Genomic DNA, 27,560 nt, shown 5'->3' on the forward strand with positions numbered 1-27,560 from the left:
CCACCCTTCCTTGGCTGGCAGTACCACCGTCCAAGCTCAACTCTCTTGCCCCGTCCTGCCCTGGGGGCACTGGAGCCCCCCAAGACTCTAGAAATCTCTACACCGGGTTGGTCTACACCGGGGGGCATTGAGGGGAGGGATGAGGGAACGACGCTGACAGGATAGGGGATGAAATTAAGAAGAAAACCAGCCCCGCCTGCATCCGAACCCTGCACCCCCCCAAGAAAGCCCACCCGACTTCCGCTAGCCCTGCCCACGGAGTCTGTGGCCTAACGCTCCGAATCCAACCGGCTTTAACCAAACGGGGAAGGGGGCCGGGACCCAGGGGAGAGAGACACGGAGATGGTCATTTCCAAAAAATGTCTTTAATTGTTCAAAATAGCACAAAAACGACAGATAGCACTATGGTAATATTGAGTCACGGGGATTAACTCTACAATGGGAGAGATACGCTGTTCTCAAAAACGGGGGTGGGGGGGTGGGGAAAAAACAGGTAGGGCAGGGCCGGGTGAGTGGAATCCAAAAGACTAAACGGTCAAGTTTCCACAGCGAAATCCACTATAATACAAAATAACGGGAGCCCGGAGGGGGCGGGAGGCGGGCGGGCACAGCCAGAGCCGCTGTTTCCCCATTCCCAAGAACAGGGTGGGGGAACCGCTGGCCACGGTGCAGAGGTGGAGTTCTTGGTTGGAAATTCTCTTTTTACAACATTTAAAAAGTGCTTGTGTTGCCAACCCAGAATGCAGGGGTTGCAGCTCACTGAGGAAGCGAGGGCTCTTCTCTCTCCCCTCGCCCATCCGGTTCAGCGCTCAGCCCTCCCCTCCTCCCGGACTTCGGGCTCAGCCTCATCAACTCCGGCGGGGAGGCCGTGTGGAAGCGGGTCCACAAATTCATGGAATTTGTCGGCGGAGCGGCCCCCTTGGATTCGGCTCCCTCCCGGCCCCTGGGACCGGTGCGCGTCGTCCAGCAGCTCCCTGTGGTACGAGCAGCTCCGCGGGGGCCGTCAGGTGCCCACGAGCGGTCGAAAACATCGCAAGTCCCCTCCTGTCAGGGCTCTTCCCCCGTCCCCCCACCTAAAAAAGGGCTCAGTGGGAGGGAGGGGTGTTTTTTTTTTTGTTCGGGGAAACTTTCCAGGCAGCCCGGACTTGAACGGGGCGTCCTGAAGGCTGTGAAATCGGCAGTCTCTTTTGGTCTTTCCTCCGTCCCGGGTCCCAGTACCCAGCTGGCTTCGAGCTCCCAGCCCTAGACGCGCTTCCCGATTTGCCAGGACGACCCTGCGGGTGTCCGGCGGGGGGCTGGGAGCGGCTACCCGGCTCCGGGGAGGACCCTTTTTTGTCCTGGTGAGAAAAGGGGGAGTGGGTGGGAGAAGGGCGAAATTAAGTCAACCACAAGGAGGGGGGGGGGGGGCGAGGGAGTGGCAGCAACATGCAAACAGAGTCGGCGTTGGGGAAGGAAACAAAAACAACCCATCTGACCCCCTTCCAAAAGTCACGACGCCAGCACCTTCAAGCACTTCTCGAAAGAAGCAGCTGGGCACCCCGCCCCCCCCCGACCGTCCCAGCCTTGCTCCTCCGTCGCTGCTGTTCCCGCTGCACCCTAAGACTCAGACGCTAAACCAAAACGAGAAACACCCCCAAACTCAATCTGTACATAGCTGACAATAAAATTAAAAAAAAAAGAACCCCCGGAAAAACCAAAAACACAAAAACCCCACACGCTTGAGATTGTAATAAAAAGTGATAACTTCATTCTGTCAACTTCAACATGTAAAAACGAAAACAACCCCCCCCCCCCCCAACCAGGAGAGTAGTATTTGCGGGGTGCCCCCTCCGTGACCACCTCCCCCACAGTGAAGCATCCTGTGGACCGGGCTGCCCGTTCATAGTTTGTTTTTTTTCCTCGTAGAAAGCCCCGCTCACGCCACAGGAGACCACCGACGACTGGTTTGAGGGGAGGGGTGAGAAGGCCGCTGAGTTTGCACGGACTGGAAACGTCCGGGCTTGGCTGAGTCTGCCAAGGGGTCACGTACTCCCTTATCGGCACCCCCCGACTGTGGCCCCGGGGGGCCGAGGCAGGAGGGGTGGGTTTAAGGAGCGTGGGTGGTTGAGAACAAAAGATGGAAAAGGGGGGGGTGGGGGAAAAGGGAAAAAAACAGCCACTGGCGACAACCCGCTTGGTGACTGCCGCAGACGGGATTTTCAATCCTGGCAATGCCCCCCCGCCGGGGTCCGGAGCAGAACAGAGCATCATCTTCCAAGGGAAGGGGGAGAAAAAGGCTCAAGCGCCTTTTCCATTCCTTGCTCTTTTTACCGTCGTCATCCCCTCGCTCCCCAGCCAGGAAAACCCAGGGCTGATGAAAAACAAAGTTTGTCTGTTGTGGGGTTGTTTTTTTTTTTTGTTTTTTTGTTTTTTAAAAAAAGGAGTTAACTTTTTCCCCTCAGTCTCTGAACAACAGAACGGGAACAGAGCCTGCACGGAACCGCCAGTGCCCAGAGCGCACGTGGGGGAGGCTGTGACGGCCTCTCACAGTTTATTCCCCGTTTTCTCCCACGGGCCCGCCGGGGCGGGCTACGTCCGTCTATCCAAGGGTCCCGTATGCGCAGATCCGAAGCCGAGGGGCCGTGTCGTTCCGGCCCCATCCTTGCCTTTCTTCCCCCAACGGTGAAATGTGCTTTCCTCGCAACAGTTTGCTTTCCTCTTTAAAAAATGACGAGCGCAGGTAAAACTGTGGCCGGCGGCTCACGCGGCGGGGGGATGTGGAAGTCGGGGAAGGGGAGGCGCGCGGGGCGGCGGTGGCGGCGGCGGCGGCAGCAGGCGTTGTCGGTCTCGGAAGCGGAGCCGAGGGGGTGGAGCAGGAGCAGGGGACAGGTGGGCGCTGTCCTTTCACTGGCCATCTGCCTTGGACTTCTTTGGAGCTGATTTCCTGGGAGGGAGAGGACAGGAGAGAAGGGACGGTTACAGGGAGAGGAAAACTATCCGAGGGAGGAAGAGGGGCCATTCTTCAGCTTCTTTGGCCTCAGACGAAGCTTTACCAGCCCCACCCAAATGGCTTCCCCTCGCCCCCTTCCCCCACGGGGGTCAGGAAGAGAGCCCCCGGGCCTCGGGACTTACATTTCCGGGGAGGAGAAGGGCCTCTTGCTCGCAGGCTTTGTTCCAGAGCCGTCTTTACTTGACTCTGGAATGAAAAAGGCAGGGAGAGAAGGGAGGAAAGGTGAAGGTGCCGTAGCTTCTCGCAGGGGCTGGGGGAGCATGGCCAGCAGGTAACCGGGTGCAGAAATCTGTCCCTTTAGACTGTGAGCCCACTGTTGGGTAGGGACTGTCTCTATATGTTGCCAATTTGTACTTCCCAAGTGCTTAGTACAGTGCTCTGCACATAGTAAGCGCTCAATAAATACGATTGATGATGATGATGATGACAATAATGATGATAGCATTTATTAAGCACTTACTATGTGCAAAGACACTGTTCTAAGCGCTAGGGAGGTTACAAGGTGATCAGGTTGTCCCACGGGGGGGCTCACAGTCTTCATCCCCATTTTACAGATGAGGTAACTGAGGCCCAGAGAAGTGAAGTGACTTGCCCAATGTCACAAAGACTGTGAGCCCACTGTTGGGTAGGGACTGCCTCTATATGTTGCCAATTTGTACTTCCCAAGCGCTTAGTACAGTGCTCTGCACATAGTAAGCGCTCAATAAATACGATTGATGATGATGAAGTGGTGGAGCCGGGATTTGAACCCATGACCTCTGACTCCAAAGCTGGGGCTCTTTCCACTGAGCCACGCTGCTTCTCCTTCATAAGAATGTCGGTATTTGTTAAGCGCTTACTATGTACTGTTCTAAGCGCTGGGGAGAATACAAGGTGATCAGGTTGTCCCATGTGGGGCTCCCAGTCTTCGTCCCCATTTTATAGATGAGGTAACAGGCACAGAGAAGTGAAGTGACTTGCCCAAAGTCACGCAGCTGACAAGCGGCGGAGCCGGGATTTGAACCCATGACCTCTGACTCCAAAGCGGGGCCACGCTGCTTCTCCTTAATGACAGAAGACCCCAAAGAGCGTGATCTCGGAGCGGTGCCTGGCCTCGCCGTTCACACTGCCAACCGTAAACCTCTGGCAAGTCTCTGCTGACCAACTGGGACTGTCCGGCCTAAAAGTACAGTACCCCGGGAAGGGAAGGGAAGGGTACTGTACCTACTGGGAAGGGACGTGGAAGAAGTGGGAAGAGCAGCAGAGGAAGTGAGCAGGAGAGAAGCCGGCTGATGAAAAAGGGCCCGACATCTAATAATAATAATGGCATTTGTCAAGCGCTTACTATGTGCAGAGCACTGTTCTAAGCGCTGGGGGGGGGAGATACAAGGTGATCAAGTTGTCCCACGTGGAGCTCACAGTCGTAATCCCCATTTTACAGATGAGGTCACTGAGGCTCAGAGAAGTGAAGCAACTTGCCCAAGGTCACACAGCAGACACGTGGTGGAGTCGGGGATTCGAACCCGTGACCTCTGACTCCAAAGCCCGGGCTCTTTCCACTGAGCCACGCTGCTTCTCTAATAAGTCACTGTAAGATTTCGCGGTTAGGGGAACGACTTGCGGCAGTCGGTGTAGAAGCAGACCAACACGGGACACCGGCCATTAAGACCTTAACGGACCTCAAAGGAAGGGCCGTAGAAGGCATTAAAGAACACGGGCCTGGAATTCAGAAGACCCGGGTTCTAATCCCACTTGCCTGCCCCTGGGCAAATCACTTAACTCCTCGGGGCCTCAGTTTCCTCATCTGTAAAACGGGGATGAAAACAACCACTCTCCCTCCATCTTAGACCGTGAGCTCCGTAGGGGACAGGGACTCTCCCCCTTCTAGACTGTGAGCCCACTGTTGGGTAAGGACTGTCTCTATATGTTGCCAACTTGTACTTCCCAAGCGCTTAGTACAGTGCTCTGCACACACAATAAATACAATTGATTGATTATCTCCCATCTGCTTCTGTTGTACCTACCCCAGTACTTTGCACGGAGTAAGTGGTTAACAAGTGCCTCCACTATCGTTTGTTCAATTTTTGTTGGTAGGGACCACTGTAATTCCAGCACAAGAAACAAGACATTGGAGATAAAAAAAAAAGGCAGGGGGGGAGGGAGGGGTGGTCCAGGAGCGTAAGGGCAGGTGGTCAATAATTAGGGTTGTTGAAGAGCACCACGGTATCCCAAACTCTGGCCAAAGTACGCGGTTTCCTCACCCGTCTCGGCCTGAACGCCGCCCGGGAACTCCGTCCCTAGGAGCCCACAAGGTCTAGGCATCAGCGGAATTTGCGCGACAGCCCAACCCTCAAGTTTTAGGAAGAACCGGGCGGATCGACATCGACTTTCCGGAAACCAGAAAAGCGGCAGTCGCTTCAAATGCGGTTAATTCACATCAAATCTATTTCTGCCCATCACTGAACTCAGAGGAGCGAAATTCGGGGAGCTGGCTTAGAGAGGGGCTTCCTTTTTGGTCGCCGGCAGTCCAGAATATGACAATGGAGTCAAAACAGTGAAAACGGCCCCGGTCTGGCACTGTTCCTCCTGCTCTGGCAACGGGGACCAGACTTCTGACACATTCGGAACGGGAGCCCAAGAGGGAGGGAAAGTTGAGCTGGGTCAGAAGGACGGCAGGCAAGAAGGACAAGGGGATCGTGTGTTGCAAGCTCAATGGAGGGGAGTGGTCTGGGACGGAGAGCCATCTACATTGCGGCGGCTTCCAGTTGAGCAGGCCACACCAGCTCCAGGTGACAAGGTTTTTTAATGAGCCCATAATAACAATGGCATTTGTTCGGCACTTACTCTGCGCTAAGCGCTGTACGAAGCGTTGGGGTAGATAGAAGGTAATCAGGTTGGACATAGTCCCTGCCCCACATGGGGCTCACAGTCTTACTCCTCATTTTTACAGACAACTGACTCAGAAGCGAAGTGACTTGCCCAAGATCAAACAGCCGATGTGGCAGAGCTGGGATTAGAACCCACAACCTTCCGACTCCCGGGGCCCTTTCCACGGGACAGGAACCACATCTGAATCCATCCCAGCACTTGGCCCATTTTTAGCCTTTCAGAGACCATGGTAAGTATTATTTGGAAACTTGCCACGAACTTGTACTTCCCAAGCGCTTAGCACAGTGCTCTGCACACAGTAAGCGCTCAATAAATACGACTGAATGAATGAATGAACTTGGAAAGGCACAGGAAGCCCCTCATATGATGGTGGCGTATGAATGAGATCATGAGGAGGCACCACCAGGGTGAAGAAAATAAGGGGTAAGATCCTTGAAGAGCGACTTAACTCCTCAGTTTCCTCATCTGTAAAATGGGGATGAAAACAACCACTCTCCCTCCATCTTCGACCGTGAGCTCCGTCACGCGACTTCATCATCAATCGTATTGATTGAGCGCTTACTGTGTGCAGAGCACTGTACTAAGCGCTTGGGAAGTACAAGTTGGCAGCATATAGAGACAGTCCCTACCCAACAGTGGGCTCACAGTCTAAAAGGCACTGTTCTAAGCGCTGGGGAGGTTACAGGGCGATCAGGTTGTCCCACGGGGGGCTCACAGTCTTAATCCCCGTTTTACAGATGAGGGAACTGAGGCCCAGAGAAGCGAAGAGACTTGCCCGAAGTCACACAGCTGGCGACTGGCGGAGCCGGGATCTGAACCCGTGACCTCTGACTCCAAAGCCCGGGCTCTTTCCACTGAGCCACGCTGCTTCTCCCGGACTTGCCCGGAAGACCTCGTGTTAACCACTGGAGGACCGTCAGTGGCTCACTTTAGGACACGAAGTGCGTTGCTACGTTTTGTTACAAAGGAGAAAGCGCTGAGACCGTCTTTAGAGGGTAAGTTTCTTGGCCTTTCAAGTGCTGGGAAAGCAGCACAAGTGAACTGGGAGAGACTGGTCCATACATCGGTCAGCCGAACAAATTATTTATCGCACAGAGACGAACAGGCTACGTGAAGCCAAGTCAGGCTCCTTGACTTCTCTATCTCCCTCCTACCGTATGTGGCTGATCTCCTACTATCATCCGATCCTCTAACACCCACCTACTCTCTTAGATTGTGCCCAGTAAGCGCTCCGCGAATCCCACCGATCGCTCTCACCCCCCTTCCCCACCCCGGGCCGGGCGGGGGGGGGCCCGGTGGCCTACCTTGGAGCCACCTGACTTGCGTGGCGGGGCCGTAGCCCTTCTCGTTGCGGGCGGCGATGCGGAAGATGATGGCCGGCTTGGTGGTGTAGTCGATGTGGGCGTTGGAGAGGCTCGACGACTGCACCAGGCAGGACGGGCTGGGCCCGCAGTACACCCGCATGAAGGCCAGCTGGGCTGGCGCCGAGCTCTTCTGCTCGCCTGTCTGTGAGCTCTGGATGGCCAGGTACACCGAGTACTCGATGATCTTGCCCGACGTGACGGAAGGCGGCTCCCAGGTGAGGTGGGCGCCGTCGGGACTCTGGCAGAACAAGCCCGGACAGATGGGGAAGGGGGCAGGGGAGGAGGGGACGCGTTGGAGACACCCAAAGCAGTAAGGAAAGCTTGGCTTCCCTCCCCCGGCCTTATATTCCAAGCCTCTCCACCCCCATTCCGGTGGGCTAGATAAGGGACGGGACTCAGCAGCACATCAGCAGGTTTGAGGCAACAGACTGCAATCAATCGACTGTATTTACTGAGCGCTGACTGTGTGCAGGGCACCGTACTAAGTGCTTGGGAAGGTACGCTATGATAAACCCAGGCCAGGGTCCTAAGCCAGCCCCCACAGAGGGAGGAGTGGCAGCGGCTGGAGCAGTATTCGTTAAGCGCTTCCTGGGTGCACAGCACCCGTTCTCAGGGCAGGGAAAAAGGACAGCTGGGGAACGGAGGACCAGGGCACAACTGACCTTGCTGATTTTTATGGCACAGGGGGCCCCGGGGAAGCCCGGCAGACACGTCTTGAAAGCTGAGATTTCGCTGAAGGGGCCCCGCCCGCAGGCGTTGATCCCGGCCACGCGGAACTTGTAGGCCGTTCCCGGCTGCAGTTCTTGCTTCTTTAGCTGGTTGTAGTCGGGGATGGTGCCGGAGTCATCCTGGCCAGGAGACACGGGAGGGGCGCGGGGGGCGGGACAGAAAACCGACATGAACCTCCTGGACACCGTGCCCTGAGGGGACAGGGCCTGGGCAGGGGTTTTGTTCTCTGCCTCCCCCTTTTAGACTGGGAGCCCACTGTTGGGCGGGGACTGTCTCTATATGTTGCCAATTTGTACTGCCCAAGCGCTTAGTACAGTGCTCTGCACACAGTAAGCGCTCAATAAATACGACTGATGATGATCAATGCTGTTTCGCTAAAGCCCGTTCCTGGCTGAAGGTGGGATTCAAAGCGGGACAGAGCGCTCGAGGCCGGAAGGAAGACCCGGCCACTCCACTCTCCTCTCCCGCTCACATCCCCGGGCCAGGGCTTCCACCCCTACATCTTCCGGGTCCGTTTTCCTCCGCCCCTAGCCCAGGAGGATCCCGCCTTCGCTGCTGGCTATATGGTCAAGACCCTCGACCTTCAGGCGGGCGAGAGGGGCTCCCCTCCAACCCCTGAGGGCACTTACGTCCGTCGGGGAGGCGTCGTCAGGTGGTAGGAAGTAGTGGGTCACCATCATATTGGTGACGCCTTTGATGACGCCCACGTCAAACCACTGGTTCTCCTTCTTAACCGGAACTTTCACAGGCGGGGGAGGTGGGTCGGGTTTCTGGAAGAGAGCAAGTGGGTCAGGCCGCTTTTGCCCGGGAGGGAAGGAGGACCATTCTTTCCAGAACCTCTGACGGGGGCAGGGATTGAGGAGAGGCAGAAAGAAACCTCGCCTCGCTGGCTTTTTACACTCAACCGCCCTTCTGCCTTCAAAGCTGCCGCCGCTCTCAGATGCCTTCACCCACGTGTTGCAAGTGAGGCCGAAGGAAAGGCGGGAATCAACCGAAAACCCAGATCTCTCCGTGGAAAAGCAGCCCTTCACCATGTCAGGGAACCAACGCTTTATTTCAGACTTTGGTTCTGCCCCGGTACCCCAGTGCCAACTGTCTTCCCTTCAATTAATCGATAGTTATTTATTGAGGGCCTACTGTGTGCAGAATCATAATAATAATAATAATAATAATAATAATGGCATTTATTAAGCGCTTACTACGTGGAAAGCACTGTTCTAAGTGCTGGGGAGGTTACAAGGTGATCAGGTTGCCCCATGGGGGGCTCACAGTCTTAATCCCCATTTTACAGATGAGGTTACTGAGGCACAGAGAAGCTTGCCCAAAGTCACGCAGCTGACAATTGGCAGAGCCGGCATTTGAACCCATGACCTCTGACTCCAAAGCCCGTGCTCTTTCCATTGAGCCATGCCACCAAATGCACAGTACAGGGCTCCCACCCCACCCAGGTACGTCAGGTGGTGGTGGGCCTCGCGTGGCTCCTGGGAAACCCTGCTCCAGGGCCTGGTGACCCTGGCTCTCCATCTGGAGTTAAGTCTGTGATGGAACGGAACCTCTCAAGAGGCCAGATGTAGCCCGGGGGCAGCCCCATACAAGCTTGCCCAATCCCAGTTTCCTGGCACACCTCCCAGCTTCCCAAAGTTGGCTTTCTTGCTGCCGTTTCCTAGTTTTGTTGCTCGCCATTTATCGGAGAGAAACAAGGTTCCCTTTGACGGCACGCACAGACGGTTCTCCCCTGAGGTGACTGCCTCCGGCTCCCTCGCTTACCCCACCGCTTTTCTGGGTAACCACCGTCTTCACTTACCGCTGCCGTGGGCTCGAGGCCGTTGGCCACCTCGGCAAGCGTGGCAGCTGCCTGCAGCTTGGCGGGACTGGCCACCACCACCGGCTGGGGAGCCACAAACGTACTGGACGGAGCCAGGCCTGGAAAACAAAGGCCCAGAGAGAAAAGTTGGCGGGAGACCTGGCTGGAAGCTCGATCCTGCTCTTAAAGGGAGGCGCGGGCTTCCTCGAGTGGCACCGTGGCCGCCCTGGGTTGTCACGGGGTCTCCCGGCCCTTCCTCCTGGGCGCTTCGGAAACCCGGTCGCCCGCACGCCCTCTCCCCGGGTCGTCACCCTGTTGGCACAATCACGGACTCCCTTGAAAGCCCTAGCTCCTGGTCTCCTGGAACGCCGATCCTATGCCCCTCAGCCAAAGGCAACGCATTCCGGGGACACCTCTTCCCGAAATACCGCTCTCACCGATGAGCCGGAGCGAGGCCCATTCAATGCTGGGAGGTGTCTGTGACGTACTGGGGCTGGGGAGGGAATCTAGGTGTCTGGCACAGAAAGAGTCGGGGGCATTCAAGTTCTCGTCGCTCGGGGAGAAGCTTAAAAAAGCCTTCCCCGCCGGGCTGAGGCAAAGAGAGGGGAGACGAAAGGTGCCGGCTGGGCCCACACTTACTCTCCGTGGCTGTGGACGGCAGCAGGGCTCCGGTGCTCGTGACGGCACTGGCTAGTTCATTGAGCCCGTTGCTCTCGGTCGACGGGTCGTTCAGGCTGTCGGCCGGGGCCAGGGCCTCGGTGGGCAGGTGGTGGTGCTGATGTTGCTGCTGTTGCTGCTGCTGCTGCTGCTGCTGTTGCTGCTGCTGCTGCTGAGCTTGGGCTTCCTGGAGCTGCTGCTGCTGCTGCACCAGGGCTGCCAACTCCTGCTGCGTCAGCACGATGGGGATGGCCGTGGGCTGGCCCTCCTGGCCCTCGGCAGACAGGTGCCCCAGCTCGGCCTGGGCCACGGCGGCCGCCTCTGAGGTGTCCATGGGCTCCCCTGCACCTGCTCGGGGAACACAGCAACACTTAGGTACCCTGGCGACTCAGGGCCGGCCGGCTACCCCGTCCTGGGAGGGACAGGTCAATCAATTAATCAAACAGAGAACCGTGCTCTATCTCTCTCCCCTCCCAGCGCTCCCGGCGACGCCTTCCCAGCAGGACTGGACCTCTGCCCGGCACCCAGGCTCTCCGCCGTCCAGAAATACCTGCTTTACCCACGCCACTCCTCTGACTTCAAAGCTCCATGCTTGGTAACCTGCTCCCGCTCCCACCCCCTCACCAGGTGCGATCGGTCTTCTTTCTCCACCCGCAGGCAGTCAGAGGGACGTGGGACCTTTGTGCCAAGGGGCCGGCTGGGTCGCCACCCTCTCCGGACACTTACCCATGACCGCCTGCTGGGCAGCCTGCAGCACGGCCTGGATGGCCAGAGCCTGGGCCTCTTCGGTGGCCGCCGCCTGAGCCGCCGCCTCGGCCGCGGCGGTGACGGCGAGCTCCTCCGGGGTCAGCCCCGTCACCATCAGGGTCGTGGTGCCGGGCTGGGCCTCGGCCATCAGCTCCTGGGGCAGGGCCAACTGGTCCACCTCGGGCTGAGGCGGCGGGACCGGCGGCGGCTGCACCACCACGGCGGCCACGACGGCCGGGCTGGGGGTCTCTTGGCCTGGGGGCTCCACCGGAGCCCCGATGTCCATGGCCGTCGGGAGGTCGGGGTTCTGCGGGGTCGGCAGCGCTTCTGCCGGCTCGCCCACTGGCACCGCCGCCGCCGCCGCAGCCTGCAGCAGCTGTTGCGACTCCGTCTCGGACTGCATCTCCTCCGAGGGCTGCAGGATGTCACCGGCGGCCAGCTGGGCTTCGGCCGTCTCCGCGCCGGGCGCGGGGCCCGCGGTGGCCGGGGCGGTGGCGGGGGCGGCCGGGGTGGCAGTCTCCGAGGGAGCCTCCGCCATGGACGAGATGTTCTAGGAGCAGGAGGGACAAGCCGGGTCAGAGGCCTGGGCTCAGGGCACCGAGGGCACGATCTAAAGTGGCAGGGACGAGGCGGCTCCCAGAGACACCCGGTCCGGAGGAGCCTGGCCCTGCTCAGCTTGGCCGCAGGCGGGGCCGGCCACCTTCACCTTGGAGGCCACTGCCGGGGAATTTCAGGTGTGACGGAAGAGGTCGAAAGTCTTTTAGAAGACAGTGCAATGTATGGGGTGAGGTCAGGAAGCGAAACGGGAAAACGTCAGGGGGATGAGGGGAAGATCGGCCCCAAAAGGCAAACGAGAGCAGATAAATTTCAGGTGGGACTGGAATGGCCAGGGAGGTTGGCGAAGACAGGGTCACTGTGTCTATTGCGGGACAGTACAGCCAGGACTGGGGTGTGGGGGTTCTAAATCAATCAATCAATCAATCAATCAATCAATCGTATTTATCGAGCACTTACTGTGTGCAGAGCACTGTACTAAGCGCTTGGGAAGTACAAGTCGGCAACACATAGAGACAGTCCCTACCCAACAGCGGGCTCACAGTCGCTTCTATTACTTTTTCAGGCCTCTTGTACACAGTATGGTTCCCCTCCCTTCTCTGAAAGCACACTTGATAAATAATAATAATAATAATAATAATAATAATAATAATAATAATAGTTGCGGCACATTAGCCACTTACTACGAACCAAGCACTGGGGCGGATATGAGATGACTGTCAGGTGGAACACAGTCCGTCCCACAAGGGGCCTTCGGTTTTTGGGAGACAAAGAGCACTGAAGTATCGAATCCCCATTTCACAGCGGAGGGAATGGAAGCACGGGCAAGTGACTTGCCCAAGGTCACCCAGTGGGCAAGTGGCGTTTCCGGGTTGGGGGAAGCAGCGTGGCTCTTTGGAAAGAGCCCGGGCTTGGGAGTCAGAGGTCACGGGTTCAAATCCCGGCTCCGCCGTCAGCTGTGGGACTTTGGGCAAGTCACTTAACGCTCTGAGCCTCAGTTACCCCATCTGTAAAATGGGGATGAAGACTGTGAGCCTCGCTTGGGACAGTCTGATCACCTTGCATCCTCCCCAGCGCTTAGAACGGTGCTTTGCACATAGTAAGCGCTTAATAAATGTCACTGTTACTATTATTATTATTATTATTAAGTGAAAAGCAGGGGGAATGGGGAGGCCTGTCGAAGGCTCAATGAAAACACCAGAAAGTCGCACGCGATCCCCAGCGTCCTCTGCTGGCCAAACACAGGAAGTGCAACGCCTGGCTCCAGTCCTCCCCCACGGCCAGTTAATGATAATAATAATAATAATAATAGCATTTATTAAGCGCTTACTATGTGCAAAGCACTGTTCTACGCGCTGGGGAGGTTACAAGGTGGTCGGGTTGTCCCACGGGGGGCTCCCAGTCTTAATCCCCATTTTACAGATGAGGTCACTGAAGCCCGGTCTTAGTCCCCATTTTACAGATGAGGTCACTGAGGCCCAGGGAAGTGGAAGAGCTTTACTTATCCACAGTATACTCCTACGACAAGCAGCTCGAACTCCTGAGGGAGACACTGTTGCGCAGGGACCGTCTCTCTATGTTGCCAACTTGTACTTCCCAAGCACTTAGTACAGTGCTCTGCACACAGTAAGCGCTCAATACGATTGATGACGATGATGACGATATATATATATATATATGCCACTTATCCGCTGTGTGACCCTGGGCAAGTCACTTCACTACTCTGGGCCTCAATTACGTCACCTGTAAAATGGGCATTAAGACCGTACGCTCCATGTGGGACACAGACTGTGTCCAACTTGATTACCTTGCATCTACTCTAGCGCTTCACCTGTCTCCATGTTTTGTTCCGTCTTCTGTCTCCCCCTTCTAGACTGTGAGCCCGTTGTCGGGTAGGGACCGTCTCTATGCGTTGCCGGTTTGTATTTCCCAAGCGCTTAGTACAGTGCTCTGCACACGGTAAGCGCTCAATAACTACTACTGAATGAATGAACGAAGTGACTTGCCCGAAGTCACACAGCTGGCAAGTGGCGGAGCTGGGATTTGAACTTATTATTATTATTATTATTCTCTGGGCCTCAGTTACCTCATCTGCAAAACGGGGATGAAGACTGTGAGCCCCACGAGGGACAACCTGATCGCCTTGTAACCTCCCCGGCGCTTAGAACAGTGCTTGGCACATAGTAAGCGCTTAACAAATGCCACCATCACCATCATCACGACCTCTGACTCCAAAGCCCACGCGTGCTCTTTCTCCTGGCAGGGACTGGTGGCCAATGGGCACTCACCGGCACCGAGGGCCCGGGGGTCGGCGTGGACTGCGTCACGGTGGTCACCGCCCTGGTCTGCGTAGAAGAGACGGTGGCGGCGACGGTGGCGGCGCTAGGGGTGGTGGCGGCGACGACGGCGGCGGTGGCGGCGGCCGTCACGCTCTCGCCCTGGGTGCTCTCAGGCTCCCCTTGGCCGTTGGCGGCCGGAGGCTGGTCTGTAAAGGAAGACAGGGAAGGTCGCAGGGAGTCGGGAGCGACGGGCGGCAGCTTTCCCAGAGCCCTGCCCTTCCGGGCTCCGCTTCCCATCTCCCCACCCGCCTGCCCTCGAGGGGCAGTCCCTCTGAGGTCAGCGGGCCCCGCTCACCTTGATTCGCCCCCATGTTAGAGGTGACGGTGGTGGCGGTGTGGGTGGTGCCCGTCTCATGGGTTTCGCAGGGGGGGTTAGAGCAGACCCGCCGAGCCGGGGAGAGGGCCCGGGGAGGGCTGGCCCCAGGGCCGGCTGCCGAGTCCGCGGCCGGCTCCGGAACCCCGCGCTTGGGGCTGGCCGCCGAGGGCGCGGCCCCGACGTCGGCCGTCATGGTGGTGCCCGTGGAGGTGGTTTGGAGCGTCTCGCACGGCGGGTTGGCCGGCGGCCGCTGCCCGCCTTCCGGCTGACCGGCGGCCACGCTGGAGGCGGCGGTGGTGGCCGTGTTGGTGGTGCCCGTCTCGTGGGTCTCGCAAGGAGGGTTGGAGCAGACCGGGGGCCGGCCGGCGCCGGCGCTCGAGGTAGTGGCGGTGTTGGTGGTGCCCGTCTCGTGGGTCTCGCAAGGGGGGTTGGAGCACGCCCGCCGGGCGGCGTCCGGCTGCCCGCCGGCGCCCATGCTGGAGGCGGCAGTGGTGGCCGTGTTGGTGGTGCCCGTTTCGTGGGTTTCACAGGGAGGGTTGGAGCAGCCCCGAGGGGCCGCCGGGCACAACGCCTCTATGGCTCTCACGGTCATCGTGGTGCTGGTCGAGCTAGTCTGATGGGTTTGGCACGGGGGCTTGGCAGGTGGCCGGACCCCGTCGGGCTCCCCGGCGCCCATGTTGGATCTGGCCGTGGTGGGGGTGTTGGTCGTGTGGGTGAGGTGCGTCTCGCACGGCCGGCCGCCGGCCGCCGCGCCCGGTCTCGGGCCGGCCCCGGGGGAGGCGGGCGGGCCGGCCGTGCCTGGGCCAGCCGTGCCCGGGCCGCCCGTGGAGGTGGCCGCCGCCGCCGCCTCACGGGTCTCACAGGGTGGGTCGGAACAGGCCTTGGGGCCCCCTACGGCTTGCTCCGTGGGAGCGTTGGCCTTCACGGTCATCATGGTGCCGGTCGAGCTAGTCTGGTGGGTTTGGCACGGGGGCTTGGAGGGCACTCGGACTCCGTCAGGCTCCCCGGCACCCATGTGTGACCTGGCCGTGGTGGGGGTGTTAGTCGTGTGAGTCTGGTGAGTCTCACAGAGCCGGTTGGCGGGCGCCGGCTGCCCCGTGCCCATGCCGGACATGGCGGTGGTGGCCGTGCTGGTGGTGCCCGTCTCATGGGTCTCGCACGGGGGGTTGGAGCACACCCGCTGCTCCCCCGCCCCCAGAGCGGCCGTGGCGGTGGTGGCCGTGTTGGTGGTGCCGGTCTCGTGGGTCTCACAGGGCGGGTTGGAGCACGCGGGCGGCGGGGGCGGGCCGCCGGCGCCCATGTTCGCGGTGGCCGTGGTGGCCGTGCTGGTGGTGCCCGTCTCGTGGGTCTCACAGGGCGGGTTGGAGCACACCCGCTGGATGGGGCACGGGGGCCCTCCGGGGCCCAGGGCGGCTTTGACGCTCACGGTCGTACCCATCGCGTTCACCTGCTGCGTCTGACACGGTGGCCCGGAGGGCACCTGCTGCAGGCGGATCAGCTGGGCGGCGCCCAGCGCGGGCCGGGCAACGGTGGCGGTGTTGGTGGTGCCCGTCTCGTGCATCTCGCAGGGCGGGTTGGAGCACACCATCTGGGCCGGGCCCAGGGCGGGGGCCGCCAAGTTGGCGCTGACCACCGTGGGCGTGTTGGTGGTGCCGGTCTCGTGGGTCTCACATGGTGGGTTCGAGCAGACCCGCACCACGCTGCCATTCTGCTGCCCCATCGTGGAGGTGACCAGGGCGGCGGCCTCCTGCCCGTCACAGGGCGGGTTGGCGCACACGAACTGCACCTGGGCGGCTTGCGGGAGGCCCCCCAGGTTGGCCACCACGGTGGTGGTGGCCGTATTGGTGGTGCCCGTCTCGTGGGTCTCACAGGGCGGGTTGGAGCACACCAGGGTCACGGTCCCGGGCTGCACGTCGGCCTGGCCGGAGTCCGCAATGGTGACCGTGGCCGTCGGCTGCTCCGTGGTGGGAGAGGCCAGGATGGAGACGGGGAGGTCGTGCACTGGCTGGGCTTCCACCCCGCTGGGGGTCGTGATCAGGGTCACCTGAGTGGGCTGAGAGACGGGCTGGGAGCAAAAAAGAGGAAGACAGACAGGGTCAACGGCAAAACCCCTCGTATCCCCTGGCGGAGGCGGGGGTCGGGGGGGAGCCTCAATCCCTCCCAGGCTGGATCCGTACAGCTCCCGGTGCCCGATTCCGGGCCCTGGTGCACGGGGCTCAAGGAGCAAAAAACCAACAGGACTCTCTCGGGAGAGCTGAGTCCCTCAACCTGGGTTTTTGAGGGCCTGGGCGTGTTTTGAGGGCGCAAGGGGGTACCCTTCTCTGGGCTCAACCCTGGGGAGATGGGCAAAGCCAATCGCGGGAGGAAGACAGTCAAATTTGCTAGATAATACTAATTACAGTACGTGTTTAACATTTCCTATGTGCCAAGCACTGTTCTGAACACTGGGGTAGGCACCAGTTAATCAGGTTGGACACAGTTCATGCCCCACTCTTAAGCATCGTGACTCAGTGGAAAAGAGCACGGGCTTTGGCGTCAGAGGTCATGGGTCCGAATCCCGACTCCTCCACGTCTGCTGTGTGACCTTGGGCAAGTCACTTCTCTGAGCCTCAGTGACCTCATCTGTAAAACGGGGATTAAGACTGTGAGCCCCACGTGGGACAACCTGATCACTCTGTATCCCCCCAAGCGCTTAGAACAGTGCTTTGCACATAGTAAGCGCTTAACAAATGCCAACATTATTATTATTATTAATCCCCATTTCACAAATGAGATAGCTGAGGCCCAGAGAAGTTAAATGACTCGCCTAAAGGCACACAGCCGACACGCGGCAGAGCCGGAACTAGAACCCAGGTCCTTCTGACTTCCGGGCCCACGCCCCCTCCGTGAAGCCAAGCTGCCTTTTCTGGGTAGTTCATGGACCACCAGAGTTTCTTATGCTCTAACTGGCACAGAGGCTGGGCTAGGCACAACCTTCTGGCCTCCGTCAAGCCACTTTGTGCCTCCCTCACTTCCAGGGCCTCGGGGAGGGAGGGGTCGGGGCCGGCCCAACCCGTACCCGGGGCCACCGTACCTGCATGGTGATGGTGGGGGTGGTGAGGCCCCCGGCTGCCGTCAGGGTGGTTTGGGCAGCGGAGACCGTGATGGCGGTCGGGTTGATCACCTGACTTGACAGGGTGGCAATGGTACCCAGGGTGGTGATGGGAGTGGCCAGAGACGCATTGGTGTTATGCCCGCCAGCTCCAGCGAGGCTGGTGGACACAGTGCCAGTCACAGTGCCCAGGGTGGTTACACCTGGAAAGAGGAAGAGACATTTAGCCAAGTGCCCAATCACCTGTCCAGCTCGACGACTCTGGCCGAAAACACGTTTCCCCTGCTAAAAGTGGAAGCTCCTTGGGGGCAGGACCGGGCCACTTCCCTCTTCTGCGCTTTCCAGGAGTCTACCACAGTGCAGCACACCAAGGAACTGCTCGATAAACACTAATACCACTATCAAGAGACAGGTTTCACTTCCACTCTGCCCTCAGCCCACCCTTCTGGCATACATACTCATACGTCCTCTCCCCTTCGGCCCTCCGGTATTGCATATCTCTAAACCCATCCCGATTTCCACAGAGCTGGTTTGAAGGAATCTCCGGGAGGGGCGAGTCAAACGTTGCTGGCAGGATGGGCTAGAGCCGGGGCCCTGGGACCTTAGGGAGCGCCCTAGTTCCCGTGGATGTTACCCTGGGCTAGAAGTTTTCCGGGAGGAACAAGGGACCCCGGACCAGGGAAAAAGTGGATGGGAATAAAGGACTGCAAGGTGAGACTAGAGGGAGGAGGAGGAGCAGGAACTGGAAACTGCTCTATAGAAATCTTGGCTATCAGGAAGAAGGAGAAACGGGAAATGCCCCGGCAAATGAAAGCCGGTGGTTAAAGGGCTTTTGGCAAGAAGTTGCCGAAAACCGGCTGTTGGCAGAATACCGGAATGGTTGTACCCCAAGTTCATCGGCTCACCCACGCCCCACTGCAACCCGTGCCCTCTCCGGTCTGGGGGGACATGGGTAGAGTTGATTTATTAAAAAAATAGGAGATTTGGATCCCAGCAAGCTGCAGGTCCAGCTGCTCGAGGGCCAGAAGTACCTGTGGTCCCTTTCACCACCAGCGTGGTGACGGTTGGCTTGACGGCAGACACTGTGACAGGAGTGACCAACCGCACCCCGCCCATGGGGACAGTGCGAAGGATGGTGCCCGGCTGCCCTGGGGCTCCCTTCAGGACCACCTGCAATTCCAAACAAGAGAACACGGTACGGTCAGGAACCCGGAGAACTCGGCGTTCGCCGCTCCGTCTCGGACGATCCCTCTCCGGCCTCGCGATCCAACTGCCAGTCCCCGGAGGTGGGCCGTGGACCGATGCCTGCAGGCCACAGCTCCAACCCAAACCGGACTCACCTGGGTGACTCCCTGCTGCCCGTGGCCCGTGGTTATTTTGGGGACAGCGGTGATGATCTTGGCGGGCGTCCCCGTGCCGGAGGTCATGACTTTGGTGGTGATGATGGTGATGGGGGACTTGATACCAGGGCTACTGGTAACACCTTTGTCGGGAGGGGGCAAATAGAAAAGCAGACACACCGAAGCGTGTGGTCAGGGCTTTCTGCCTGGGAAGCAGAGAAGACGCTGAGCAATCCCGTCCCACTGTCCCAGATGCTGTGCTCACCCGTGTCTGCATTAAGCATCGCGAAATACAAGGATGCTGCTCTAAAGAGAGCAACTCCTGACCATGCCACTTTTTCCACCCGCTCAAATTTATGCAAATCCCACCATTTGGATTCCTCCCCGAGCCACCCTCCTGATTTCCCCTTCCCGTTTCCTCGCCCTCAACCGCGGCACCTCCCCCCGCCACCCCCCCTTTCCCATCCCCACATTCCGGAATTCAAAAAAACATTACACACACACATCCATCCCCACCCCCCGCCCCCATCTTAATTAACCCAGATCCACATTCTCTCTCCCAGCCTCGCGATTCAACTACTCACCAGCCTGGACCTTATACCCAGCCTCAGAATTCAGCCCATTGGGGGACACCCAGGAGGTGGTGTCAGCTGACTTTTGGAGAGTAATTGTATTCGGGTACATATCGCGCGGCCCCTGCCCGACGCCCCTACCCGTCGCTCCGGACTGGGTGATGATGGCCGACATGGGGATGGTTTTGATGATGGTAGTGGTGCCCGGTTTGGTGGTATTGGGGGAGACACTGCTGATGCCCAATATAGTAGGCTTGGTTCCTGTCCCACTGGCTTGAGTGGTGGTGATAATTGTGGTGGGTTTGCCATCTGCTGATGTCACCAGCTTCAAAATTGTACCCGCCGGGAGGGGTCCTTTGGTCTAAAACAAGGGAGGAAGTTGATTAACCAGGGAGCAAGAGGGATCACGAGAGGCCACCCCCAGACCTGCTCGGGCACTACAGAGGGGATTCGGCTCGGCAACTTTCCCGTCTCCTTTTCAGACTGCTAAGACTGGGTTGCTGCCTTTGGTTTAACCCCCTGGAAGTCAGGTGTCCAGCTGGGAGGGAAAGAGGGCACCCTCCATCCCCACAAGTCACTGATTTGAGCCCGAATGGCATTAACGATGGTCTGAGGAACAATGCAGAGGGCGGTCTCCCCACTCAGCCTCTTCAAATCTGGGGCCGGGATCCTGGGAGAGTGACACGTACAGACATCCAACAGGAACAGTCTGCAGATTTCCTTAACTGCCTTGGTACCTTCCAGAGAGACTGTTTAAACCTAGACATAAGCCCCCTACTGAAGGGGCAACATCACCGGCACTTGAGAGCCTACTGGGTCCAGCCGGAAATCGTACCGGGCACTTTCGATACGAGTACAAGACAGTTCCTGCAATCTACTGGAAGAGGATAACAAACAGGCACGAGCAGTGCTTATTTGATGGGAACGCAAAGGAAACGGGGGCAATCAGGAGGCATAAAAGTAAGCTGCAGGTGAATGGGAGGGATGACCAAACCAACATACACCAAAACGCTCAAGAGTGGCTGGTTGGATGACCTCTTTGGGGAGGCACAGACATGGATCTGAGGGAGAGGATTCTTGGTGAGCACTGAGTGGGTTGGAGACAGATACATTTGGGAGGGACAGAGAGTGGGTGGCAGGGGTAGAGCAGGAGAAGGGAACAGCATGGTAAGGAAGAGGCAGGTGGCAGGGCCTCGAATCCAATGGTTGAGAGTGCATCTCTGACGAGGAGCAACAGGTGGCTATTGGAGGTTCTTGAGGGAGTGTCACAGTCCTTTCAGGAAGGTGATCCGAGCAGCACGGTAAGAGACTGAAGAGGAGAGAGGTTGGAGACAGGGAGGCCAGGAAGGAGGCGGCCACAGCAGTTCTGCTGGCAGGGTAAGAGGGTTTGAACCCGACTGGTGGCTGTAAAGGTGGAGGAGAAGGGAAGGACCCAGGAAATACTGGGGAGGACAGAACTAAAACCAGGAGCAAGACACTGAATTTGGGAGGTGAAAGCACTTGGTACAGTGCCTAGCCCATAAAAAGAAGACAGAAGTTCAGAGGACGCCCAAGTTGAGACCAACTGGGCCAGGAAGGACTGTAGCCTGGTTGACTGACAGGAAAGTCGGGGGGAGGGTGGGGGAGTGGAGGAGGGGGTTCAGAGGGGAAAGTGACGAGTTTGGTTTTGACCAGACTACAACTGAGGTGCCAGAAGGAGAACTGTGTGGAGAGGCCTCGGAGGCGGAGGGAAATGTGAGACTGCCAAGTCGGCGAGAAGTCGGGACCGACGAGGCAGATTTGGAAGTCTCCAGCAAAATGGGGAGAGCTAAAGCCGTGAGACCGAATGAGTACGGAGAGCAAAGGGAAGAGGACCCAAAACAGGGCCTTGTGGGACAGAGGCGGAAGGAGCGTCGGCAGAGGAGCCGTCAGAAGCAGGAGGGAAACCGGGATCGTACTTCCTGAAGAGTGCGTTTGTGGGGTGTGAAGCTATCGGTGGTGTCCCCTTCCCGCCGCCTCACTTCTTACCTGGATGATTTGAGTCACGGGGCCGGTCGAAGCCTGGCCCGTGACTGCAGAGGTCTGGACCGGCTTGGTCTGAACAACTGACATCACTTTGCCCAGATTGGAAATCTAGAAAGAAAGGTTGCAGGCACGGTTAGGTGACAAAGCCTCACAGGCCCAGCCGGACAACCTGCGGCACATCAGGACCCAAAGCCGGCCCCTCCTCAAATTCTCCTTAGTGGGGACACTCCAGCTCCATTTGGGCAAGCGGATGGAAACCAAATGAACCCTGGCGGAGTTCCCGCTGATCATCTGGCCCGCAAGTCAGGGAGGGTAGCCCGCGAAGCCCAAACGTCCCGCCACTCACCAGAGCGCTGCCCCCCGGGACGGAGATGGGGCTCTTCACTAGCGTGATGGTCTTGGTGACTCCGCCCACCACAGTGGTCACCACCTGGGCTTGCTGGGCCACCGTCACAGTCCCCGACTTGTGCACGGTGATGATGGGCCGGGTGGGCGTGTTAGTAGCCGACGAGACCGACGTGCCCACCTGAGCCGCCGCCGTCTTCAGCATCCGGGTAGCCGGGTTGCTCACCTGGGGGGAGCAGAGAAGGGAACCGTCAAAAGATTAGGGCGGGGGGGGAGAGGGGGGCACCTAGTCATTGCAGCCCGTGGTCCTACCTTGGCGGGCCCAGGTGACACACGGCTGCTCGGACCTCATGTCCCATTGTTGACTGAGCTCCAGAGAAAAGCAGCGCTCACCACGGGTCAACACGCCTGGCCTCTAGGGTTGGTCCCAGAGAGGGGGGAGAACTACCTCGTCTGTGTGGTCAGTCGCCCACCTGGCCCCTTTGCTCCTGAACGTCTGGCGTCGGGATGGACAATCACCGAAACAAGCCAGGGGGACTCCCCAGCTCAGCACCGGCCACCGGAGCCGGAGTTGCCTCCGGACGTGCCCGGAGCCTGGAGTCCATCATCTCTCGAAGACTCCGAGGAACGAAGAGCCTCAGGACTGGGCAAGATTACTATAAATCCCCAAGAGGTGGGGGCGAGACGGACCCAAAGACTGTCCCCGACAGACGGAGGAAAAGCTCCTAGCCTTAATGATCCTCGGCAAGGGAGTTTACACATACAACCCTTAGTCGGGAAGCTCTTCCTCGTTCTGAATCGAAATCTCTCACTGGCGTCACAGCAAGTCACCTCTGGCTCTGGCCTCGGTCGGAACGGAGACCGCTACCTTCCCTCTCACCTTCCTAAATCGTGGAGTCAAAGGCTCCACGACCATCTCGCTCCCTGAAAAGGGAGCCTACGGCGAGAGTGCGGCCAGCCGGCTATCTTATAGGTTGAGGCCCAGAGCTGCTGCTTTTAAGTTTCTCCTGCTCTCAGAAGCACACACTAACCATGACGGGAGAGGAGGCCACCTTAACGGTGGCTGGGAGCGTGGTGGTTCCAGGCGACACTGCCACGGTTTTGACGATGGTGGTGCCTGCAGAGACACTCAACACAGTGGGGGCTGAGGAAGGAGGGATTTTTTGGGTGGCAGCTGCTGCTGCTGCCAGAGCTGCCATGCCACTCATTTGAGGGCTGCTGCCAATCACCTGGGAACAAGGAGAGGAAGAGGAGACAAGACTTCAGACAGAGCCCCAGTCTCAAGACAAACGGCAGACACTTCCAGGAACACGGCAACGTCCGCTTCACCCGTTTGCGCCAAGTCCTTTGGTGCGCTAGAGGACTCCTAGATGCCACGGAGCCTCAATCTTTAGGATCATGCTGGCCGGACCACCTAATTCCCTGGGACGTACGCATGCATGTTCCTCTGTTTGGTGGCTGTCCCGTTTCCGACCTTTCCCCACCTGACTTCCCTGCACTCTTGAACCCGCTAGCTCTCGGGCTAACGGCCAGCGCCAACCGGCCAGAAGCTGAGAAGGAAAGAGGGTGGCGGTAGGAGCCAGATTTGACTCAAGGTAATTTACACACCGAGCCAGGTGGCCAGGGCTCTGTCATCTCAATAGCTCCCTGCCCGCTCCCCCCGCCATCCTTGCGCTCGAGCGGGAGGGAGCTTCCCGAGGCAGGCGGCGGTGAATCCCCGCGGAGCGGGGCGGCTTAGAATACGCGACTCCCGCAGAGAGCCCCAACTCTCGTCCCGGGACGCAATCCCTCCCTCCGGTCAGGTCAGCTAGAGTGGCACTCACAGTTCCCTGGGCACTCTGCGTCGGCACGACCATCCGCACGCCGGCGGGCAGCGAGGTCACAGTAACCGGGGCTTTGCCAGCCTGGCTAGCCGGCCTCACGGTCACCAGGGGTGCTCCTGTGGCCGCCTGGGGACCCGTCACTTTGAGGACAGCGGGGACACCTGCCAAAGGAACAAGGCTGAGGGTCGGCATGGGCTCCGCCGGCAAACCCGCGGCACTCGAGTCTTCCAAGAGGGAGAACTGATTGCACCCCGCCCAGAACCCCCTCGACTGGCCGGAAGCCCCTCTCACCTTGAGCGCGAGCAGCAGTGGGGACGGGCATCGGGCTCCCGGGCACCGTCGGCAAAACCTGGATGGTGGTGGCGGCGGCGGCGGCGGTGGTGGCAGCAGTGGCGGCGGCGGCGGCGGCAGCGGGAGGGGTGGCCGCGGCCTGTGGGAGGAGCGTGATGCCCACCTGGGCAAGTGGCTGCACGGCAGGGGCGGCAGCCGCCGGAGCGGGACTCTTGGGGGGGTTGACTGGCACCGACGGGACGGGGTTGGTTGCGGGAGAGGCGGCGGCGGCGGCGGCGGGAATGTCGTACTTCTGGAGCTGGAGCAGGTAGCTGTCGGCCGTTGGCACCGCTCCCCAACTCACCTCCAGTGAGTTGGTGTTGGCTCGCACCAGCTGCACCCGGGATGGGGCAGGCGGTTTTTCTGTGAGGAAAAGGTGTCCGGTGAGCAGGGAAGAGGCCAACTCCTCGGGGTGGGCCGGGGGGAACTTGCTCTGCCCACTCACCTGTCTCCAGGTACCACAGGTCCTTGCAGCAGACCTGATTGTTCCACGCTTTGCGGTAGCCATCCCGCCCGCTCCAGATGTACAGGCGGGTGTTGATGGCCACGGCGCAGTGGCCGGCCCGCGCCCGGGGGATGTTGTCCTCCAGCGTGTCCATCAAAATGGGCTCCCACGCCATGGTGTCTGAGTGGGGCGGGAGGCAAAGAAATCAACAACGGGCATCAGCACCTGATAGCGGGTGAGTTGGGGTGGGAGGGCACAGGGCACCTGTGAATGGGAAGGAAGCTGAGAGGCTCTGCTGGGGGCTTGGGTTGGGAAAGGGCCACCCAACGGAAGAGGAAACAGCCTCCAGCCTCGGAGTAAATTCCCCGGGACCGGAGCATCCCCCGCCATCGTCTACTCCCTTCGCATCCAGGAAGCTGACCCCAACGTGGGGCAACTATTCTGTCCCGGGCCCAACCCGCTCCATACCCAGATTGAGGCAGGCCAACGTGTTGGTGCATTTCCACTCCTTTTCGTGTGTGGCCACCTTGACGTCGTCCATGACTAGAGGCACCCAGCCACCGAACACATACATCCTAGGGAAGGGAAGGGAGACCAACTAGGAAGGAAGCAAGAGCGAGGAAAGATCCAGCGGAGCCACCCGTATCTTCTTATCCATCGGGTGGCCAGCTCGAAGCAAGTGTTGCCCAGTGGAAAAGAGCAGGGGCCTGGGAATCAGAGGAAGGACCTGGGTTCTAATTCCGGCTCTGCCAACTGCCTGTTGTGTGATCCTGGGCTAGTCGCTTAACACCTCTGAGCCTTGGTTTCCTCATCTGCAAAGTGGGGATTAAATCCTAGCCCCCTCTAGATTATACGCTCCGTATGGGACAGGGACTGTGTCCAACCTATATAGCCACCCCAGTCCTCAGTGCTTGGCACTTACTAAGCGCTTAACAGACGCCATAATACTGTTTTTATTACGCCATCCTGCTCCATTTGTTCGTTTGTGACTATTCCTGGGAGGGGATCTCAAGTTTCCTTTGCCTTGATCCCCAAGCTAGTGTCCCCTCTTTCTTTGGATTTCCACATCTCCATTCTGGCCCCTCAGGCTGTTTCTCAGCTTGCCCTGAACCCACTCACCCATCTCTGATCGCTCATACCAATCCCCCTCAGTATTGGACCCTTTTCTAGTTTCTCTCTTGGGGGGTCCACAACAAAGTGAATGCAGAGATACAGACGCCAGCCCACGGGGCAGGGGAGGGACAGCCCCGACGGAGGAATTTGCAGGAGACCCAATTCACTGCCTGTTCCTCCTAATTTGGGGCTCCGCAGCCTCTCCCGCTGTCCAGCTTATTTATCTACTTAATAATCCCAGGACCCCAGCTGGATCTCGACCCAACTCATCGACAGAGATCGACCGTTCTCCCCCGTCTCCAGCCCTGGGACTCTGCCTCCCACTCTTTGCACCTCCTCGGCCTTCCTGGCCTCCTGGACCCTTCGTGGGAACACTAGCCTCGCTACGGATCTCCGCCCCGCAAGGCTTACTGGCCCTTTTGTCGGTTCCTGCCTTGGGTGGCTTATCCTCGGTGATCAAGGGAGGCCAATCGAACACACGGGACCCTGTGAGCTTCCCATCCCAGACGTTACCCGGAAGGAAAACTATGCTCCCTTCCCCTGGGGAGCCTGCAGGTCTACCAAGTTGGTTAGTGAAGCGGACGCTCCTCGCCAATGGGAGGGGGAGCCCCAATTGGGAAGACCGAGGCCCTTCCGGCGTGAAGGCTGCTAGGGCGTGGAAGGGGAGCAGCCCGGAGCAGCAGTTCGGTCACTCACTTGTTTCCTATGGTTGTAGCAGAGTGAAGGCTGCGGGGGAGAGGAGCCACGCCACTGAGACTGGGCTTATTCCACGTGAGCGTTTCTGGACAAAAGAGAGGGCAAGATGGAAACGATCAGCCAGGCTCAACAATTCCTGTTTGGAAAAATCCCCCGAACTGGCCCAGAGTTCTCTCAAGTCAGAAGAGCCCCGCGTCGCACGTAGTCGATTCCCGGCTGCCCTCCTCGCTGAGCACGGCACAGCCGGCCGGACGGACACAGTAGCCGGACCCACCGGTAGGTTCGCCCGCTGCCCCGGGGCACTATTTGAACTTGGCTAAAATCAAGTCCTCCACATCACGAGGAGACTAAATTGTGACTGCAGCCCGGTGCCTCCTCTGAGGGCCTTCGGGAAGGTTGTGGTGGCGGTTGCTGCAGCTGTCGCCAGAGCGCTCAGTGGGGCCGCGGGTGGGTCGGACGGTGGAGTGGACTCTGAGCCGTGAGTCCTTTGGTTTTGGGTTTTTTCCTGGGGTCTCTATATTGCCCTCCCATTTGGTTTCATCTCTCCTTAGGTGTCTGCTGCCAGTTCCCTCTCCCCTCTTAGATTTTGGTTTGAGGCCCCTTGGGGACAGGGACCACATCCAGTTCCACTTGTGTAGCCTTTCTCGGCACTCAGTTCCTTGCTCTACACTCAAAGTATTTAATAAATACTGCTACTTCTCCCCAGCAGCCCTGTGGAATAAGACAGTCCCTTAGGAAAGATGCTCCCATCTTAGCCCAAGGATCAGCCGTCTGAGCGCCAGGACATGACACGAGTGCTCCCATCTTAGCTCAAGGAACAGCCGTCTGAGCGCCAGGGCATGACACGAGTGCTCGACTCTAGGGATAAGAGTGACTGCCACAAATGCTACAGCTTCTTGGAATGGTTCGGCCCAAAAGGCCAGACTTGAGCTGCACCCCTCCGTCCTCCTGGCTCCCCCTCACCCACCCCCGGCTCCGTTATCGTCTTCAATAAGCCCTGAAGCCTGCTCACATCCCGCTGGTCAGTCACATCGTAGGATCTGAGCCCTACCCTGGGTCCCTTACCAATGTCCAGCGTCCAGAGATCTCCCAACCTGCAGCCGCTCATGCCCCCGTAGATGACCAACTTGGATTTCTTATTGTCCTTCTCGGTGTAGACCACCGCGGTGTGTGACTCCCGGGGCGGCGGGAGGACGCCGTAAGTGATAGGGATGTCCCAGGCGACTACTCCGGAGCCTGGGCGCAACTCCAGGATATACAGGTCATTCAGATACCTGAAAGGAAAACCGGCCTCGTCAGGAACTGCCCGCAGCCCGCTTCTTCTGCAACCCGGATGCTTCCCGAGGCTAACGTCTGCCTCCCCGGAGGGCCCCGACGGGGAGAGGTGAGCCAAGTGATTTCCAAAGTTCCTTCCCAGTCTCCCTTCCCTGCTC

The 27,560-nt window shown here is 58.8% G+C and overlaps 1 protein-coding gene across 1 annotated transcript in view; it reads right to left on the minus strand.

The window, feature by feature from the left end:
- Positions 1-349: 349 nt before the first annotated feature.
- HCFC1 (host cell factor C1) overlaps positions 350-27,560 on the minus strand; it is a 40,873-nt gene continuing 13,662 nt past the window's right edge. Inside the window, exons 4-26 of the mRNA XM_038747726.1 lie at positions 27,193-27,401; positions 26,128-26,212; positions 24,787-24,893; positions 24,319-24,498; positions 23,835-24,236; positions 23,544-23,704; positions 22,752-22,949; positions 21,722-21,946; positions 21,379-21,483; positions 19,513-19,732; positions 18,800-18,942; positions 18,491-18,629; positions 17,442-17,662; positions 14,348-16,433; positions 14,002-14,198; positions 11,138-11,708; positions 10,394-10,759; positions 9,755-9,873; positions 8,580-8,720; positions 7,884-8,069; positions 7,162-7,459; positions 3,112-3,175; positions 350-2,923 (exon numbers count right to left, since the gene is read on the minus strand). Coding sequence (XP_038603654.1) covers positions 2,884-2,923; positions 3,112-3,175; positions 7,162-7,459; positions 7,884-8,069; positions 8,580-8,720; positions 9,755-9,873; positions 10,394-10,759; positions 11,138-11,708; positions 14,002-14,198; positions 14,348-16,433; positions 17,442-17,662; positions 18,491-18,629; positions 18,800-18,942; positions 19,513-19,732; positions 21,379-21,483; positions 21,722-21,946; positions 22,752-22,949; positions 23,544-23,704; positions 23,835-24,236; positions 24,319-24,498; positions 24,787-24,893; positions 26,128-26,212; positions 27,193-27,401 — 6,463 coding nt within the window. The 3' untranslated portion in view covers positions 350-2,883. The remainder of the gene's footprint in view (positions 2,924-3,111; positions 3,176-7,161; positions 7,460-7,883; positions 8,070-8,579; positions 8,721-9,754; positions 9,874-10,393; positions 10,760-11,137; positions 11,709-14,001; positions 14,199-14,347; positions 16,434-17,441; positions 17,663-18,490; positions 18,630-18,799; positions 18,943-19,512; positions 19,733-21,378; positions 21,484-21,721; positions 21,947-22,751; positions 22,950-23,543; positions 23,705-23,834; positions 24,237-24,318; positions 24,499-24,786; positions 24,894-26,127; positions 26,213-27,192; positions 27,402-27,560) is intronic.

The sequence above is a fragment of the Tachyglossus aculeatus genome, chromosome 6 (genome assembly GCF_015852505.1).
Source record: "Tachyglossus aculeatus isolate mTacAcu1 chromosome 6, mTacAcu1.pri, whole genome shotgun sequence".
NCBI lineage: Eukaryota > Metazoa > Chordata > Mammalia > Monotremata > Tachyglossidae > Tachyglossus > Tachyglossus aculeatus.